This window comes from Diplotaxodon limnothrissa, linkage group LG3, assembly GCF_057381915.1.
Source record: "Diplotaxodon limnothrissa isolate DT_005_m linkage group LG3, D_limnothrissa_male_GT1.1, whole genome shotgun sequence".
Lineage (NCBI taxonomy): Eukaryota > Metazoa > Chordata > Actinopteri > Cichliformes > Cichlidae > Diplotaxodon > Diplotaxodon limnothrissa.
The window spans coordinates 58,561,493-58,582,579 of NC_140598.1; the positions used below are offsets into that span (position 1 = coordinate 58,561,493).

Sequence of the window (21,087 nt, forward strand, 5' to 3'; positions counted from 1 at the left end):
TCTACACACATACACGCAACAACCATGCTACAAGACCTAACCGACATATTCAATATTTGTAGACATCAATAATGGGCAAAACCTGACCTGCTCCATCTGAGCGGCATGTTTAGAGTTTCAGAGGCCTCTAATGAATTTGGCGAGCGCAGGTAAAATCCCAGCTACCTGTAACGAAACTGTGTCACCAGAGAGTCCACACCAAGCGTAACAAGTCACACCGGTGGCCTGCTGTACTCAGGACAGAGAAGGCACGCTAAGGCAAAAGTCCTCAGGATGAAACCATTTCAGGACTTGGACATTTGGTCACAGCAGATAGAACAGTATACCATTTACCATCATCAAAGCATGCTAAACAGAGAAGGCACAGTTAACTCTCAGAGGGCCTGCTATTTTCATGAACCATTTAATGTGGCCTCCAAAGACATTTCTATAATTTATCATTCTGAAGCGTCACAGAAAACCCTTTTTGGAGAGCGCATGCTAAAAACCCCAGTTTGCTTCCCATTTTCTCCCTCCAAGTCTGAGGCAAAAAGCCAAATAAATCTCTTTTTTTTTTTGAGGCCTGTTTGAGGAGGAATTTGGGGACCTGAACCTTCTCATGGGGAAATCCATATCAGCAGCACGCACACACAAGCTGCTCTGGTTTAAACAAAGTGTATTTTTTTCCCCTCACCAGTTCTGCTTTTCTCATTGCTGCTTATTTCGGTCACTTTTATTCATTTATTTATTTATTTTTTGCCTCACCCAGTCGATAAATCCATTCAGTAGACCCTAAAAAGCTTGTGTCCCTATGCTCCTCTCGCTGAAGCTGCAGAGAGCCTTTGAGAGGAAGAAAGAGGCAACTGGACAAAGCAGACAAGGGGGAACACTGGTGGAAAGGAAGGGATAAATGTCCCTTGTGAATCAAAGATTGCTTGTAAAAAGACAGCTTAGCTCCTGGCCCGGAAACCACGTAGCTAAACATGTCTTTCATGTAGCAAAGGGATTGCTGAGCAGATAACCCCCGTCAAGTATCGAATCTTTCTGTGCCGCCATCATTCGGAGAAAAGAAGGGGGGGGGGAAATCTGGCAGCATGAATGCAGACAGCAGCACAAAGAGTTGACTGAACAATTATTAGGTCTCACCAGGCTTGACTGGTTTGTGTGCACATGGGAAATTCTTTAGCACATGGCAATTAAACACGGGCGGGTTGGGAAGGGCCTTCAACATGACCCAATTTTGACATCAAGCGGTGGCAAGCAGCGCCGTGATGATGTTTTGGTGACTTTTGCGTAACTTGTTTTACAAGCTATTTGCCTCTGCCATGGGAAAACTCAACAACAACAAGTGTTCGCCACAGACGCACACAGCCGAGCACTTTTTCCCCCTCAGCTTTGTTTTATGGGTACTTTAGTGGTTGACTGTGGAAAAACCACACGTTGTAATGGAAAGGCGTTTATGTTATAGATATGCACAGGTACGCGCTGTGTATTGTTGCACGTGAGTTTTTATTTGTTCCTGAAGTTTTCTGAGAGTTAGACAGTTAGTGCAGTCCAAATATTTGACACTTTTCTTTTTCACACAAACTCCAGACATCCTTTTCCTCTTTAGAGGCACTTTATTAGTCTCCACCCTCCAGAAATCTAAGCTAAAAGTAATAATGCACTCATTGTATTTATTAGATTTAAATTTATTTCAGTCCATGTGACACATCTCAAAGTCTGCCATCAGATATGGTGAGGTATTAGCAACCTTAGTGCGAATGAGAACTTGTTTCCTCACTCTTCTCCATGTTGACTTTGGCCAACACATGCTAATCTGAGAACAGGCCAGAGGGGAGTAGTCTACCTGGGGTAGAGTGTCAGGAGAACGATACAGCACGAGAGAGAGGTATATAATTTTTTCCTCCTTCTACGAGTTCTCACACCGGCCTTTGCACTTGCAAGATGTTGTTTTTCACCCTGAGCATCTCAGTCAGCTTCCAAGCTCGCATGTGCCCACAAATAATGTTACTTGCTATTAAAAATGACTGAATGTGCACAGCCTGTGCAGAGATCGCATTTATTCAGCAGAGCCTGCCACCATAACATCAGAGCCGCGGGGCAAATGTGCAACCTAAAACGATGCCGTATGGCCTCTGTCAGCACTGTACTCTGCTTCACGTGACACTTCTCAGAGGTACTGCAGCTTCATATCCAACTCACTGATTTTGGTCTTGCTTTGCCACTGCTCATAGAAATGCAATCCGTATAGAGCGTTAAGGGTGGTGAAGAGTTTTCATCCAATTTTGTATATTAGGAAGTCTCAGAGGACTTTGCTGAATAGACAATATGATACTCTCCTTTTACCTTTACCTTTAATATCCACCTCAGCGGAGAATTAAATATGAAATAATAAAGAATTTTCAGTGATTTCTTTTAATTTAGCAGCACGGTCTCAAACTGCAACTGGATCCGGCGCTGGCAAAATGTAGATTTATGGGTTTGACATTCACAAGAGTACACCGGCTCCTGTGGGACTCAGTGTTTCTTTGGTTTAAATCTTGAGTTCCACTGAGTTATGTCGTGTTATTCCCTGTTCTCACTCAGATGAAACCTACACCCTCATATGAGCCCTGACATTTGGGGTAATGCAGATGCTTTGCCAGCTCCTGCCAACTGACCTCCACCTCAAAAAAAAAGTACCTCCCAGTTCATAGGTGGGATAGCCAACAGCGCATGACTAACTGCTTTAAGAAAACAAGTATATGATCAAGTCTATGTTACACTGGGGATCCGCGAAACCCACACATGTGAAAGACTTTCCCTCTCATTTGTTATGCTACATGAAAGTCTGTGGGAGCTGACAGCAAACGCATGCTGGTGCTGAACGAGTCATTAGCGTGTCAGTATGTTTACGAAATGCTCCGTATAACTTAAATTCAGATTGCACATGCATTTGGATAAGTCATCTTATCTCTGGTACCAAATCCCACAGCACAACATACTAGCGTTACGCTCCATTTAATCAGCCGAAACGAGCTTCCTGCTAATTCCTGTTTCTTCTCCGTTATTTTTTTCTTTTATTTATCCCCCCACCACCACCACCACCACCACCATAGCTATTAAAATGTTTCACAGTAACAGCGCAGGTGGGAAGCATGCTGGGAAGGTAATTTGTTTGAAGTTCAAGGGCAAAGAGGTGATGGGTCCTTTCACATCTTTACCATTTTTAACAGTGAGACACTATCTCTACCTGAAGCACCTCAGATCAGTCAACCTGACACCTGGTAAATCTCCTGTGAAGGGAAAGTCTTCAAAAGGCTTTATTTGTTTTGTTCAGACTCACAGTGGAGATAACCTTGACAACACACTGCTAACTGAATTATGACCATAAAGTGGATATATATGATTTTTTTGTATATAAAAAGGACTCGTCAACCATCACTGTGACTGAGTCTTACTCTGCTCAAGCATCAAAGCTATAAACATGACATTTATGAAACAGCGCTCAAAGCAGCGAGAACACTCGGAGGTGCACTTACGAAACAGTAAATATTTACAATTCACAGAAAAGGAGGAAAAATGACATCAATTAAACAACTGCAAATCTGTAACAGAAGCATAAGATTGAACTTTGAGTAAACGTTGACGCACAGCGGAACATTTAAGTATGATATTCTGCAGGAGTGCACTTCTCGACAGGTTCATGGCACAAATATGCATTCAAGTTTTAGAATATGTTGACGTTATACAGTGGACTCTGTGGCTGAATTGCCATGCAACTGCCATGGCAGGCGGTAAGTTCAAGCCAACATACAGACAAAGTCAAGTCTTGGTGAAGAGTTAATTTTGGGTTGCTGCACCGGTACGAGAAACTCATGAGAACTGGAGATGCTTCAGATAGCAGCAGGGCTCATGGGAAGTGGCTCATTAACCTGGATCCCGACAAAGCTCGGCATGACGTCACGATGGCTGATAGAGTCTGAAAAGCTGGATTTGATTTAAAGCATTACACGCGAGGCATCGCTGTTGCTTTCTTCTTGAAGCAAATTCTTCATTTTAAAAAAGTTCAAAGTGTGGGCACACTTTAGAAAAACTCATAGAACAAGTAATCTAGTTAATATCACAAACGCGGTAATGTCTATAATAATAAAACCGACATTAATACATGCAAACATGTAAACATTAGAAAACAGTTAAAGTGCAACTTGACAGGCTTTTTGTAAAAACGCATCAGCTTGATGTTACAGTGGGCACAAATGAACTTTATACTTTCATGTTTACAAGTGAGACGTATAAAATATGCACGAGGTATTCTGCTTTACAATCTCATAACATTTCCACTCAGTGGGGCGGATTCATTAAAACCTAACAAAAACAACTGTACGCATGCACTGAAGCAACCCATCAACCTCAGAGTGAACAGCATGAAACCAGATGAATGGCATATTCAGCGGAGATAATCATCAACAGTGTGCACCAGAGCAAAGAGAGTGCTACTCTTACCTTTAAATTGGTGGACAGATTTAAAAACATTATGACTTTTATACATGTACACTGTAACACATATGTTTAAAGGCACCATTATGCAGTTGTTTGCCTCGTGCCACCTATCGTTATTACAGGAAGCCAATGACAGAGCCCCGGTGGCCTAATGGATAAGGCACTGGCCTCCTAAGCCAGGGATTGTGGGTTCGAGTCCCATCTGGGGTGATGATTCAGTCCTTTATTTCTCACATCCCCTCACCATTTAAACTGGTTGAAATTAAGCACAGTCTTCTAAACTATATGGTCATCAACAGTATTCAGATAGGCTGTGGTGTTTGGATGAAGCTCAGCAAAAGCCTGAACTTGATACAAATCAGCATGGACTCATGTTTTTATGTTGTTCAAGCCAAATTCAGAGCCAAATATTACAACAGAAATTGAGACTCATCAGACCAGGACACCAAGACAATCTTCTATTGTTAAATATGACAATAGAAGATTGTTCCTGTTGCTTTTCTATCAACCCAAAGCAGTCTGGCTTTTCTCTCCAGACTTGTAATGTCACTGAGAAGGGCTTTTTGTCCAGAGAACAACCACTCACTGGATATTTTCTCTTTTTGAGATCGTTCTCTGAAGTGAACCAAATCACCTTTCTTGCCCCTTCCTCGGTTTTAACTTCAGTAGGTCATCTTGACCATGTCTAAAGTACATCACTAAAAGCACTGAATTGTATATAGCTTGTCTTGTCTTTCGTCCTGTCTCCTTCCCTTCACCCCCAAGCAGTCATGGCAGATGGCCGCCCTTCCCTGAGCCTGGGTCAGTTGGTGGTTTCTTCCTGTTGAAAGGGACTTTTCCTCATCACTTTCGCCAAGTGCTTGCTCACAGGGCGTCGTCTGATTGGTGGGGATTTCTCTGTATTATTGTAGGCTCTTTACCTTACAGTATAAAGTACCTCGAGGTGACTGTTGTTGTGATCACTACATTTGTGATTCCAAAATATAATATAGTTTGATAATGATTATTTTCCATGATATAGTAATAAACCAGCTAGTAGAAGTACGAACCCACATTTGTTCTTTTGCAATATGTTTTGCAGCCTTTCACAATGTGTCAAAATACCTGCTCCTGCTGATTTCTGACTGTGTGAGGGACTGGTTCAACAAATAAAATTATTTCATGAATGCATCACTCTGTCTTTACCCTTGTAAGCAATTCCTAATATTACACATAACCTGACAGCAAGTTTTCAAAGTATTAAAAAGCTTGTAAGGTTTTCAAAGTGGCTGACAGAAGAAAAGCAATTAGATGGGCACTTATTATATTTATGTCTTCAACTTCTGAATTTAGTCCCTCCATTTAAGACTAAAAATGAGGCCTATTTTAAGGCCACCACGCAGCATTAATGCCGTTTATCAAGCTGTCAGAAATTACCATTTAACGAGGCGTCTAGCCTGCTTGAACTGTATCGTATGACCAGCCAATTAAATTAAAGTGCACAGGGTTGTCTGTCTACTGCTGGGTTTTCCAAGCCTTAACTGTGGCTTACACAGCTGTTTCTACCCTCTTCTTCATCAGATAGAAGGGGAGGGGCTCTCTCGAAGCAATACCGTCTGAGCAGACGACGAAGCGACTTTCTGCGTATCGATTCACCTTCGCTGACATTGATGCAGTACACGCATGTACGTTCACAGGTAGGCTAAATCTGGCAAGCTGCCGCGTGGGGCACCGTACTGTTTGTTGTTATTTCACTGCGTGTTCTAGATTAATTGCATGCTAAAGGGCGGGAAAAGTAATCATAAATATTGTGGAAAAATAGTATTACATAAGCTGTAATTAGAAAACCGCATTCCACGCTGTTTTTAACATCACAGTTGACAGAGATTAAGAATGAATGGCCTCGTTTCATTTTATTCCACGCTTTCTTCCTTTCTTAACTGAGAAAGGACACATAATAACATAAAAATATTTCCCAGCGCCGATCGCCAAGCTACAAAGGCTCTGTGGTGGCATGTTTCTGTGATACTGTTGTCTCCATATTTGTACTCCGAGGGGGGTGATATCAGCATATTCTGCTGTCCAGTTGTGTTCACAGATGTGCAATAGCACATAAGTGAGTGCAAAAGGGCTGGAATAATTGCTCAGTGTTTTTATTACCCTCCCCGATCTACAGCATGACTCATTTTTTACTTCACATTTAGCAGAGAAGTAAGAGCCGCCAGACAGTACGCAAGTCCTCTGTTTACTGGTTGTCATCAAGGACGCCAAGAGGATTTGATGCGGGACATTATGATATCTTAAAATGAACCTAGAAGAAGAGGCAGTAAAAATAAACATTAAGAAACACCCAGAAAAGGTGTATCAGCCCATTGGACGGGAAACACAACAGTCTGATCCAACCGAATGCTTGGCGTACCCTGTGGGGAGTCTGGGAGCATGCATCATTTGGCCAGCCGCTGGGCAAACCCAGCTTGCCTCCATCACTTTTTCCACTTTGACAAATTGCCTGATTCCCCGCTGTCTTTGAATAGCTTGAGGGACTGCCTGCTTGTTTGTGCTGAAACTACATGGTTTAAAAATTGATGAGCGGGCGTTTCAAATTATTAGCGCTAATAAATATTTACAACCACTGTAAATAATTGAACTTGAAATATACAAAAAACCCTGGAAATAAAAGTCCTCCTCAAGTGTTCTCTACATCTCTTGAATGTTTGAGCCTCTCTGTACACAGTAATGCATGTTCAGTGTGCAAAAGAAAAACTCTTTATGTAATACCTTTATGCTACTGAGAAGAAAAAAGACAAATGAATGAAAAATAGAAAAATACAGCGATTATTTGTAGTCAAGTGTTAGAGATAAACTCATCAATCTCTCCACCTGAGGAAAGAAACTGCTCCGAAATCTAGTGTTACATCAGGGAATACTTCTATTGATCGCCAGATATGAGCACTGGGAACAAGCTGTGGTTGGGGTAGGTATTATCTTATTGGCTTCCCTTTGGGCTCTGCAGCTCATCGATATCGCAGTTTACCGAGTGCCAGTAATATTCTGGGCAGCTTTAATGACCCACCGCAGAACCTTCGGGTCTTGAGCCATTTCCATCCCATACTTTGCTCCTCTGGAAAGAGGAACACGACACAGGAATTAAGCATTCTGAGTTTTCCTTAATGAGTTCAGAGCTTGCGTTATTAGGATGGAGATGCACGATGGTGACAGATTCACTTTGACACCGGAACTAAAACTCTTTGCCTACTCTACTTCAGCTCCTCCGATGCAAACAGAGGTATGTGTCTTTGGCTTCTTTTTCCAAAAGTAATGTGTCAAGGCATCCTTTCGAAAGACACGGAGTGAGTGAGTGACTGATTGGGCGAATGAGACTCATCTTAAAACGTGCTGTGAGTGCTCACGTTGAGTAGAAAGGTACTATACGTCCAGCCCATCTGAGTACTGTTGGTGTTAGGTTGATTTCTGAGCACTTAAAGATTGCTGACCTTCGATCACTGTTTGTCTCAGTGTCACCAGCTCTTCTACTGATAGAAAGCTTCTCTGTGATCACCTACAATCTGAATCAGGATTTGCCATTTTTGGAGCTGTGGAAGTGATCATTACATGGAAAAGCTCAAGCTGCAATCAGACTGTGGACTTAAGTAAATGATGCATATAAACAAAACATGGGGCTCAGCAAAGGCCATCCATGTATTGTTTCTAGAAAAGCCCATAAATAGCAAGTAGACTATATCAACAATAGTTTGCATGACATCCACACACTAGCAAAACTATCGCTTTCTGCTGTGGCACACCAGCCTGTTTTATTTGCAGTGACTATTCTTATTAGGCTGATAAAATACAGAGCAGCGGCATCTGTGACCCTCACCCGCCATCCTCCATGCCTGCGAGGCCTGACAGGCCTGGGGCACAAAGCCACAGGCAAGGAAGGCGGGTGCAGGAGCATGTGGGGATCGCCTCGGGGGTTCCTAGTTTTCTTCTGTCTGGAGCCCAGAATTTCCATGAAAGCTGGCATCATCAAGCTACGGTATACTGATTTGAATTTGATGACAGACACTGGAAAGCCATTCTTACAGTGAAAAGAAATTAAACATGTACTCGTTCAGACAATTGGGTTAGACTGAAATCTAAATCAGAGAGCATGATGCTGAGAAACACTAGCAACATGGTTACCAGCCAATTAATGTAATATTACAGTAATGTCACTGTAATAGTTATTCACGCGCATGTACCACCAGCAACGCTTCACAAATGGCAAACAATGACTACTTTAGACGCTTCCCCAGGAGAGGCATTGAAAGGGTATCACATCTGTCTGAATACTAGCAGGTCAGGGATGAGTATGCAGGCTCATGAAGAAGGAGACTTCAGTAGTTTTCAGAGGGAGCACAACTTCAACTTTCAATCTAGTGTCAGAGGGCACCCAGTGCTACGAGGCAGAGGGTTTATAAGTCGTCTTTTGTGGATGATTTGCCACCCTGCTCTCACATAAGCCTGCCGGATCCTGGGAGAGGGAGCATCAAGGCAGACCAACAGCAGTGATTTCACACTGGAGGTTACAGGGCAATGTGAGCAGAGGCTGTGTTAGCATGCATCACGACCACCAAGAAGAACATGCGGACATCCGGTTAATCGGCTGGAGCGTAGCATGACGTTTTATAATCATCTTTGCAGAATCTTTTTTGCTCCTACATTTTGATCTAAAAAAAACAAAAAACACAAACTGTGAGGACTAACTTCCCAAATTAGGAACAAGAACGAGCATTTGAGCACATGCACGCAGGGCGAGAAGCCTTAACGAAAGGCATAAAGCCACACTGCTCTAAGGGTGCTCCACCTTTAATAATTTGGATCTCATTGTTCAGCGTTGTGCTTTGATAATGCCAAAAACGTGCCAAAGAAGAAAGCATGTCAAAAAATTAAATAAAAGGAGACAATTCTTTTATTAAGTGGTTGGGTGTGCCACAGGCTTTCAAAGTTCTGGTGATGGAAACCTCTTCATTTCCAAGTAGTAAGTGTACAAGCAGCCAAGACAGGATCTCCATGCTTCCTGCTTTATTCCACACAAAATGACGACTGAGGATCACCGCCAGGAAATGTTTCGAGGACACATGAGACGAACCATTAGGCAAGAGCATTTGGATTCTGGTCCATTCCTTTGGCCCCGTTCTCCCAGCCTGAGGTGCTTGAATCTCCAGCAGAGTGCTGTTGACATCGCTCATAGAAAGATCATGTGATCTGCTCTCCATTATGAGCGTCCCCTCAGCTTAATGTATAGTTAAAAAGAGAAAAGTGCGTCACCCTTTCAAAGCCCTGCAGTCAGTTCCAGTGCATTCAACAGAGCGACTTCACCATGTCCAGTAAAAACTGTTGTGTCAAATAAAGAAACCATGTGTTCCCTGCCATTTATAACCAGCCTTGTGTAAATTTAGAAAATTAAGGTAAAAGTACCACTTGTGATGATTCATCCCGATAAATCACGTCATGTCAATTTATTGGGAATGATGTGGAGTCGGAGGTGAATGAGTCAGGCTTTTCATGCATAAAATGACCCCGGCAAGATGTTATTCACTATCTGGAGTCCACTGTTCTTTTTATGGCGATATACTTATATGCAATTGAACAGCGATCAAAATCATAATTGCCTGTTCACCTTTGCCTCCGGGCAAAGTTTCCTGGGCTCCAACATTGCCTCCGACCTCACGTGGTCGCAAAAACAGCCTAACCGGACTCACTTAACCAGAAGCAGCTGGCCTCAGTGGCTACCTGGAAGTCTGCTTAGCTTTACCTATCACTCAGTGATTACATGGCTATTAGTGCACCTCCCACCACCAAACCACACAGAGGGCTTAATTCAAAAGCTGTCAGTGATTAATTACCAGTTGCCTCTACTGAGGTGAGGATATCTGAGGGGATTGGCATGACTGTAACTGTATCAGGCCAGAGGGATTACACACTTGGCGAGCCAGAAAGGGAGACTGGAAACCAGCGTGGCCACAAAGAGTTGAAAAGGAGCGATTGGGTGGAGAAAGTTGGGACTGGTTTGAAATGTGTGTATTTTCGCTCTTGGTAAAGAAATCAGATCAAGTCAGGAGATGACAAGGATGAAAGGAAAAAAGCTGCATGTGCTTATGATTGTATTTTGCAATCTAAAAGACAGAACATCCAGCTGATGTGGCCCCCTGCTGCCCTTCTGCACTTGACAAGCACTACTGGGTATTTTTTTGGGGGGGAGAACAAAAAAACCCCCCACACATTACAAGTAATATGTTCCTGTTTTCTCAAGAGTGCTTCAGCCAGTGTTTTGCTGCCAGGCTTTTTGAAGTGTTAACATCAAGAAATGCTGCAGAGTGGGGAAAGGGGGCTGTGCGGGGAATTAGGCGTATGGGTGAGTAAACAGGAGAAAGCGCAAACCACCAGTGCTTGCTGACGGCACATTTTATTATGGTCCCATTAAACAACAGGCCCTGTTTGGAATGCAGATCCCAGGGAAGGAGAAGGTACACGCACATTTTAAAAAAACAAGAAGAAGGGAAACAGCCCGCGAATGCTGAAACAATTATTATAAAGGGACTCGCTTCAGTGTAGAGCACGGTGTGGGTGCGACTGGAGACATTCTCACATCATGATGGTTTCACAGGTTTGATTTACTCCTTAATTGTAACGGAGGGTGTAAAATACGTTTTCAGACAATGTGAAGCTCAGGATAACTGACTGTTGTTCAAAGTGAGTAATTTGGCTCTGCAGTTTCTTTGCTGGGCTCCCCACCACACACTAAACTCACACTAAAATTCAATCCATATGTTTTAATTCACGCTGTGTACCTTCTTGTCAAAACCTGGCACTCACACACACACTTACTCTGTCTGCTGGCTATTTTGTCAGACATACGTGGGCTATTTGGAGATCTGGTAAGCTTACGTTTTACCACTCTACACTCCAAATATATATTTTTTCGCTATTCTTCATCCCTGATCAACCTGAACCTTTTTCCCTGTAACATTTTTCCCCTCTCGTTTTTCTGTCTCTAATGTAATTTTCTGTCTCCTTAATGGCGTGAAAAGGCTCGCCCTGCTCCTCACTGGGTAAGTGAAAAAAACCATAGGAGAGCGTGGCAGTCTCCATTTCTGTGTCTTACTGAGCTATTAATCTATCCTGCAGTCCATGCTAGGTTAGCTTTCTGTGGGTTTAGTTAGTTTCTATCCGGATCATTTAACAGCATATGCTAAACCCACCTGTTTGTTCCTTTACACATGGATGCCGACCTCATCTGACGGCTTGATTGAGGTGTCTTAGCTTGCTGGCTTTGTCATATAAGACAAAATTGTGATTTTTCACAGGGAGCAAATGTGTCTGCACGCGATGTAGTGGGAGGTGGATGGATTATTAATATTAAATTTCATGCCATTCCATCCAAGAAGTGTTAACACGCTGGTTGAGGAAGGGGAAAAGTCTAGCAATCAGCAGGAGTCATCCTCTGTGGGCCGTAAATGTCAGAGTGAAACGTCCTTCTGGTTGAGATATTTCAGCCTGCACCAAAGAGATGGACCGACTGACAGGAACTGCCACCCCAGGAGACACATCTCTAGCTCAACTACTGACTGTGCCAGTTTGCAGGGAAAAGTTAGCCCGTGTCAGAATGGTGTTTTTCCCTCAGAAAGTAATAACTGAGTAATAACACAAAGCGATACCCCCCCTCGCTGTTAAGATGACAAACAGCATCGGCAAACCCATCACTTTTTTTCCCGCCAGGAGTGACATCAGCATGAATAAAACACAGTAGAAGTTCACAGCCAACTTTCTCAGATAAAGACGGCGAAAAACTTCCCATGATTCAGGAACAACCTATAAAATATCCCCAAGCTATGGACCATTGCTCTGTCTGTGTAACCACTCCATCTTCTTTGACAGCAATAAAGTGAAGACTGTGAAAAGCACATTACGGTCCTCCCCTCAAAGAGAGAGAGGGAGAAAAAAAAGACCTCATCTGAGCCACAGGCTGTCTCCTACACAGAGGAGAGGCTAGATATTGAGTGAGCCCATTCAGAATTCATAGAGTATAAAGTTATTTGCCTGGAAAGAGCACGCTCCAAAGCACTAACAAAGTATTACTGAAAGTTGCGTGCGTAATACGCTTACACTGCGTGAGCGTTTGGATTTTTAAACTACGCTGCAGATTCTTCAAAGTACACTGATGATATATGTGTTTTGTATGAAATCATAGTTCAAAAAAATAAATGGGGGTTGGGGAGGGGGGGATAAGAGACCACAACTAGCTGCCAGCTTCCAGGATCAAGCTCGGAGCCGTCTTGGTTTTTAGCGTCGTCTCGCTTCATTTGATGTGAAATGTTTGCATTGTTTTATTCTCTGCCCCTTTACAGAACTGTGGAGGGAGAAAATAAATAGCAAACATATGACAGGGATTGAGAACAGAGAGCCGCCTGATTGTGAGTGTCTCATTATGGTTAATACTCGCAGTACTTCTGGCTCATTAATTCAGGCATGCCCACTCTGCAGATGAGACATTTGCAGTTGATAGAGCACTTGTGAAAACTGAAGATTAAGGATCTTTCGTTTGGGATTATCACTCGCACTAGTCTCGTTTCTTCTTGTGCCCGTGTCTGATTATGGTATATAAACATATTTTTTATTGCGTTGCTGTTCATATTTGGCAGGGTGAAGGGAAAAGAAAAAAACAGGGGAGGTCAGGGGTTGAGGGTCAACAACAAAGCACTTTCTTTGGTTGGGATTCAACACCTTAATTTCAGACCTGCAGCGCAGATGTTTGCCAATACCCGAGAATTTTCCATGAAACCTTCCAAGCACCACTATGCACTGTGACTTTTTCCAGAAAGGTCACCTACAGTATGTTCACACTTACTGTGTAACATTCCCAGCTGGAGTTGACTGAGGCTGATCCCCTCTTCATCAAACTTTAAAAAGTTGCGAAAACATGTCAGCGTCCCGCAGCATGCCGTCTACCTAGTGGTTCAGCAGTGTGCCAGGAAGGAACGCAAAGGTTCACGTGTGGTTCACTGAGAGCATGGAAATGTTACTAGAGTGCTTTGCAGTAACATGCTATTAGACAGGCCATACAGCGTACTTCATTCTGACATCAAGGAGCAATTCATCCCATCTGTCGGATAACCATTAAGGAGCCGGGATGCTTGCTGGTGACCTTTTGAACGCATTACTCGAGGTGCTCATATTGATATTTGGCACATGTATGAAAAAGCATGTAAAGGTAATTTTAAAAAAGCCTTAAGAAATCCGCAGGATGTTACTTACTTGTAAAGAACATAACTCCACAATGTCAGCACTTTCAGGAGCCGAGAAAACACAGCCCTGTTTTCGGCTTTATGACGAAGCAGTTTTCAGATGATGGATGGACTTTAACTGGGTCGTTTAGCCTAAAATGCTAAAATGCATAACTTTTGGGCAAAGACTGAATCCTTCACTTTATCTGAGAATCAGTTGAAATAGACACATTTTATTTATCACTGACAGTATATAGCCCTTATCTGACATCCTGTTATCTCTGTATATGTCTGGACATGGAGATGTGACATTATTGTAGCTGTTGAAAAAACAGAACTGGTGCCTGAGTCATTAACTGAATGTGGGCTTAACAATCAGACTTTTAGCTTTAATTCAAGGGGATGAACAAAAACGTTGCATTAATTGTTACAAAATTGCAGCAATTTTTACGCACCGTCCCTCGTTTTCAGGGACTCGTGAGCTATTTTAAGGGCAGGTGTGAGAGATTTTTTGTAATTTTCAACCCCTCAAAGTCCCCGATGCACCATCTGGATTTCACCTTATCGGCTAATGTTGTATTTTTTATCTGTTTTCTGTCGGTGCTATTTTATAATTTCTATCTTTTCTTCTTCTTCTTCTTCTTTTTTTTTACTGCAGTGAAACTGGAGCTGTCAATCACACATTCAAGAGCAGGACTGGCTGTTTTTATTTTTTATTAATTTCTTCTTTTTTTCCCCCTGAAGGCTAACCTACACTGATGCACAATAGTGGCTTGGCAAACATTTAGAAGTAAACCAAAAACCCACAAGTTCAAATCCAGAACATTCCCCTCGACTCCCCCCCCCCACCCCACAGTCCTAAAATGACCAGAATGCTGCGCTACACTGGAGGAATAAATGTTTCCATCTACTGGTTAGAAATGTGAATTTCAGCCTCTCCCACTTCTCCTCCATGTGAACAAGGGAGCAGGCAACATCACAAGTCGGACAATCTCTCAGCACCTCTATGTATAGACGGCTGTTAAATGCCTTTCTTTCTGTTAGGTGCATTGAGCGCTCAGCTGTCCGCATCCTTCACAGGAGACCTCCCCTGAACTATCAGCACTGTCACATTTCATCAGATTCAATGAAATCAACTACAAACATGCAAACAAACAAAAACCTGTCCCTGAAAAGCTTCCATTCATTCTCACACCAGCCTGTGCTCGGAGTCAAACCCGCTTTAAAAGCCAGTACCTCACACTCCCACATGCAACCCCGCGCCCGCACCGCACTGGAAAAGTAGTTTCCTTTACCTGGAGGGCAGTTGCATTCAGGTGATGTTTGTCTGGCTGTCCGAATCTTGACGAAATTCTCATAGGAGCGCTGAAAGGTGAAAGAAAAGCATCATTTTTCATTCATTCGCCCTTTGAGTGAACCACAGTCCATTTACGCGCAAGTGAAGGGCTCAACAACAAAGTGCCGGAGAGCCGAGCGCATAAGCCAATCTTACCTGAGAGAGCAGCTCGTCCACTCTTTCCTCTATCAGTGAATTGAAATCCTCCACGGAGTAGCCAGGGGCACGGGTGAAGGTGTGCTCGCCTTTGGCACTCTCCAAATCCACAACTCGGTTCTTGATGTCAGCTCCGCTAATGCTCAGGAAAATGCAGAAGGCGACGGACGCCACGGAGCAAAACGAGGAGAAGACGTTCAGCGCAGTCGTGCGGCAGTAGTGTCGCTTCTGCCGGGGCGACAGTTCTTTCTCCATTTTTTCCATGCACTTAGATGCTCCTCTCGCCACTGCGTTCTCCATTTAACTAACAACTCCACGCGCTGCTGAGAGCAAACCGCATCTGGCGCGGAGTCACCAATTTATGGCACTCTGCTCTGTGTGAGTGAGTGAGCGAGCGTGCGTGCGCCTGCAACGCTGCGTTCACGTACGGTGACTTTGTGGTGACAGCGACAGATGGATGAGTGGAGCGCCGCTCAAGCTCCAGCCGAGTGAAGTCAACCTGCGTGACGGCGTGCCGCTGCTGCTCCTGCAAACTTGTTGCACGGAGCTTTGCAAAGTGGTCTGCAGAGGAAACCGCTCTTATGCACTCAACAGTAGAGAGGGAGAGCGTGGAAGCGGGAGGCAGTGCGCACGCAGAGGACACAGCATTAAGACTGAAGCCTTTCCGTGGCGCAGGCATGCTCCCCCCCCCCCTCACGAAGGCAACAACACGCCTCCAACGTGTCCCACTGATTAACATAATTTATTGGCTCACTCCTTTTGGGCTATTTCAGCCCAGGGGGGTACAGTTGCCATTAGCTTGTTGATGAGAAGTGATGATCAGTAAGGACAAGGACACATTTAGCCACATTTTTTAAAATTCATTTGAAACTTTTTGCAAAAATAGCCCACATGATTACTTGAGTTAAACGGACCGTGTGCAGGATTCAGCGGCCTCACCCTCCATCGTCAAGCTGGTGGCCACTACAAATTCTAAATGTCCACTCTGGTCCAACACTGCAAACTGTGGGTGGAAGAGCACGCACTCCCTATAGAAATATGAAGGGACCATTCTAAAATGAGAGAAAATGACACTTTGGGGTGATTATACAGTAGTAAAAACATAATTATGTATATTCCATTGCAACAGTGTCTCCCAAATCCTACACAATGGACCTTCAAATCAGCAGTGGGCATGGTTTTTTTTTCTTTTTCCAGAGGAAACTGCTATTGTGACTTAGATGAAGTAAGCAAAGTGCCATGCACTGCACAACCGAATCAATATGTGGTCACAGGTTACAGTAACAGTATGCATTCTTTTTTGATTTTGTGACATCCGCCTGCCTAGAGTGAGCAAATTATTGGTTTGGACCATTTGTGGGCTTCAACAGAACAAACATGAATGAGGTCTGCTGAGGACTGAACTATGTTTGGGATAAATGCTGCATTCGGCTCTAAGACAATGTTACATAAATAATCAATGTGAACGGGGGCGACAGAACAATAAAAATATACAGTAGCTCAATGCACTGATCTCTGCATTTAGCTATTGGATGCAAGCAACTGACCCACAAAACTGTATTTGTATCAAATATTCATACGGCTCATAAGAAAATATGAGCAGAATTAAAGGTTTTAAAAATGAAATATCTACATCGCAGATGGTTTCAGACTTCCTCACCACAGGGCACTTGTTTTTTCAGTTTCATTGCTGTGCTAAAAAAAAATACATCAAAGTAACAGATGGATTTCACTAACTGCTTTACTGCTTCCTATTTTTCTTTTGATTTCATGGTAACATCATTGTCATAAATCTTTTTTTAAACCACAATAAACAAAAAAAAAATGAAACCCCAGCCTATCCACAGACACACCCCTGCCAGACTGTGCTTGGTTAGGTCACAATTACAAAAATCATAGAAGCTAGCCTGTAAGTACGTCTAATAATGTGACAATGGGCCTCTTTATTCAGGCATCATTAAGTAACTTGACAAACTTGCAGCAATATTAGGTAAACAATCAAACAAGTCATTCATTTTTAGAGTCAGTGCATAGCCACATGAATTCATGTTTTGAGACCCCTAATATCATCTATGTTCTTCCTTCAAAGAGCAAACTCTCCTCACATAAAGTTATGTGAAAAACAAACTTTAAAAAATGAACTCAAGTCTCACTTCTTCCAAAAATTTAAGAAGGTAAGTAGTAGAAAGGTGCTACGTTTGGCCATAGTGCACTGCATGTTCGACAAAACCCAAACACAGCATATCAGCACAATCACCTCAAACCAACTATCAAGCACGTTGGTGGAGGGGTGATGATTTGGGCTTGTTTTGCAGTCACAGTGACTCCCAAGCAGCGCAGGTCTACAACAGAACGACTAAAAAAGAAACAAATCAAGGTGTTACGATCGTCCAGTCAAAGTCTAGATTTCAACCTGACTGAAATACTGTGGTAGGAGATTAAGAGAGCTGTGAAAGGACAGGATGAATGCCCGCAGAGGTCAATGAAGTGAAGCTGATAAAGTCAAACAGAAATCTGTTACTTCAAGTTATTGCAGCGAAAGGTGGTTTTACAAGCTATTGAAACATTAAGTGTATTTCGTTTTTCATAGGACTTGATTTGGGTTAATAGCCCTCAGTTGGGGAATAAAAGGCAACAAAGTCCAATAACAGAATGACTATATAGTATCTCGTGACCCCACTGTCTACTCCACATCTGGACTGTTTGAGTCCTTCAATTTTGCTAAGGTGTTAATCAACATTTTGATAATTCTCACACTCTGCATCAACTCTAATCCACATCCAGTAACAATCTAATGCATCTACTGGGCTATGGTAACACCATCTGGCTTACTTGTGCTGTATTCATCAATGCAAGAGCTCCCCTTATTATGCATCACGTGCAGAAAGACTGACATGCAGAGTGCTGTTAGTTTGAATGAACAGCTGAACTGTCGGTCTTTTTCATTTAATGATGTTTCCTGATTTTGTTCATGAGAACATATACAGCTCAACATTAAATAAAAGGCACGCCACTCACAGTGGAGGATAAGTGCACCAATTTCCTCCCATGAACATCAAATCTATTTCTCCACATGCCTCACATGTTTCAAGATGCCGAAATTAATTCTGAGTAATACTGAATAGAGAATTATTTTTCTCATTTGCAGTCAGAAATCCTTAATGGCAGAAGACTTCAAATATCCATAAACCTCCCCATCCTCCTGACTCCTTATTCCGAGGCTCTTCTTTACAGCTCTCTTGCATTTTAATGCAGCTCCACTCCAAGTCAGTCAGAATGAAGGAAACGCGCAGAGTCCACAGGCACAGCTGCAGATGTCCGAGTTATCGGTGCAGATCTGACACGGTTTTCTGTATTTATGTTCCAACACTAATCAAGGATTTTCTGCAGTAGTTTGTTTTCTGAAGTGGCGCTTGACCCCGCACAATCAGCACTCGAATCTCTGGCTTGTAACCTGAAACTAAAACTACTGGAGATCTGTATCTTTTAGATCAAAAAGTTATTGTCAAAATCTGCCTCAAGAGAAAGAAAACACGTCATTTTTGGAGAGTGATTGTATTTTTATTTTTTTTAATTGCTCTCACTGTTTTTGTGGAGTCAGTAACCAATTAGAAAACTCTGAAATCATCAGGTGACAACAAAAGTGGAAAACTGGATTTGCTGTTTTGTTGCATGATGTAACGCTTCATCCGAGCACAAAATCCAGGAGTTTTTTCGTCCGTGGTAAATACTCACATGGTCTTACAGTCAAGCTTAGTATGTTCATTCAGGTGAAGCCTCCTCAACTGCTTAAGTCTCCCTACTCTGCTCTTAGCTTTGTAGCACAAAATCGCCACTTTAGAATCAGCAGATGAGGTCCCGTGTCCTCGTGCAATTCCCAATCTCATCCCGAGCGAAAGTCTAATCAGCCAGAGCTGGGAGAAATGACACCTGTGCATTAGGGATAGAGCCCATTTTTATAGATGGGCAGTCTGTCAGCAGCTTGTATTTCATCCAATTTACTGACTAATGTGTATTGACTTAAAAGGCACTTTGCACAGGAATTCATTAAGTTAGCCAGCCTGTTAGGCTGATAGTGTCCAATTAAATAAATACAAGACTCTTCTGATGCTGTGAGTTCATTAAATCGTCTTTTTTTTTGTTCTGATGCTACTCCCAGGCTCAGTACTGGAGGTGTTTATAGTACAGATCTTTGCACCTTATATGAAACTGTTGGGTGGTCTTCTCTGGAGTTTTTGAACTATGAGACTCTTATTTGGAAAGAGTCATTTTACATAACTTCTATGCAAAGTGGTTGGTTATATCAAACACCAGCCCAGTGATTGATGATCATGCCAAGTTCCTCAAGTCTGACTGAATGTAAAACACTGCTTTCAGTTTCTATGCTCAATTATCATACACAAGTTAGCTTCTGTCTGAACTTGTTTTACATGAGTCCTTTCTCTAATCTTCATCTTGTATCTTTTATTGTGTTTTTTTTTTTTACTGTGTATCTTTAGACCATGCCAAACATCAAATTAAACATCAGCGTAAATGAAGTTTCACTGTGTACCCACATGTTCACCTGCTCCTTCACCAATATCTAATCAGCCAGTCACATGGCAGCAACTCAGTACAAGTAGACACATAGACAGGGTTAAGATGACCCGCTGAAGTTCAGCTGAATTTTAGTGACTTTGAATGTGCCATTGTTGGTGGTGAGTGTTTCAGAATGTGCTTTGAGCTGACAAGAAGACAACAGAAACTCAAATAAGCAATCGTTACAACCAAGGTACGCGGAAGAGCATCTCTGAGTGCACAATGTGTCAAAACATGAAGCAGATGGGTGCTGCTGTCAGCAAGCCAGATGGGACTCAAAACCATAATATTTGAGAAGAAACAGAGGCTACAATTTGCACAAGTTTACCAAAATTGGACAACAGAAGACTGGAAAAATAGTGCTGGTCTCATGGGTATATATATATATATATATATATATATATATATTCATTCTTTTTGTTTATGCGCTCATCGTATCTAGCACCAAACTGAAACAAGTAGTTTTACTTGGTCCTGTGACTCTGGAGAAAGAAGAGCAGGTCACTTATGTAATTGTAAGGTTGATGTTTTGATCTCTGGCTACTGTTGTCTGTATGTCAAAGTATCCTTGGGCAAGATATTGAACCCTGGGTTGCTCTCAGATGCATCCACTAGTGTCCGAATGTTAGATAGAAAGCACTAGAAAAAGGTACATGAATGAGTCATGTTCTAAAAAGCGCTATGAGTAAAAGAGCAGAAAAGGTGTCATATAAGCACTAATCCATTTACCATTTAGAGTTTTTATTACGGATGAACTAATTTATTTGATTCTTGGTGTCAAGAAAAACTAAGAAGTGAAGTAAATTGTGAGTCATGGGTCTTTTTTTAATGTGCGGGCGCCATCTAGTGAGGGATCATAGCATTACACCAGATCTGACGAATTCAAGACCTAATTGTTAAGACTTGTGCTCAGGACCATACACTCTGTGGATAGGTCACACGGGGAGGTCACGGTTTGTTTCAGACCACTCCAACTTATATGTAGTTGTTGGTGCACGTGTACATGCTTTTATGCTTTTTAGGGCAGGGTGTGGGAGGGAGTGGGGAGAAAGAAATGCCCTCAAAGCAGTTACAAAGTGACAGATGGGAGTCCGCGTGACGTTGCAAAAAGAAATCCACGGGTGACATGCACACAGCGCTTCGAGCAAAGGTTTCGAGTCTCGCTGCACGCGCGCATCTTCACAGCCTGCGTCCTCGCCATGACAACCGGCCCGCATCACACACGAATCCACCGATGTTTATTTTTAGCCGCGAGCCACTCTCGTTCAGCACACGTCCCATGTTCACGCCGTCAATTATTCATATGTT

The 21,087-nt window shown here is 42.7% G+C and overlaps 1 protein-coding gene and 1 non-coding gene across 2 annotated transcripts in view; one reads left to right on the top strand and one right to left on the bottom strand.

Annotated features, from left to right (window-relative positions):
- The window catches only part of col25a1 (collagen type XXV alpha 1 chain), a 155,930-nt gene extending 140,360 nt beyond the window's left edge, over nt 1-15,570 (bottom strand). The window contains exons 1-2 of the mRNA XM_085350983.1: nt 15,202-15,570; nt 15,005-15,074 (exon numbers count right to left, since the gene is read on the bottom strand). Of these exons, the coding sequence (XP_085207109.1) occupies nt 15,005-15,074; nt 15,202-15,501 (370 nt within the window). The 5' untranslated portion in view covers nt 15,502-15,570. The remainder of the gene's footprint in view (nt 1-15,004; nt 15,075-15,201) is intronic.
- trnar-ccu (transfer RNA arginine (anticodon CCU)) lies at nt 4,602-4,674 on the top strand. The gene has a single exon. It is a non-coding gene; the product is annotated as a tRNA-Arg (tRNA).
- Nucleotides 15,571-21,087: the final 5,517 nt, after the last annotated feature.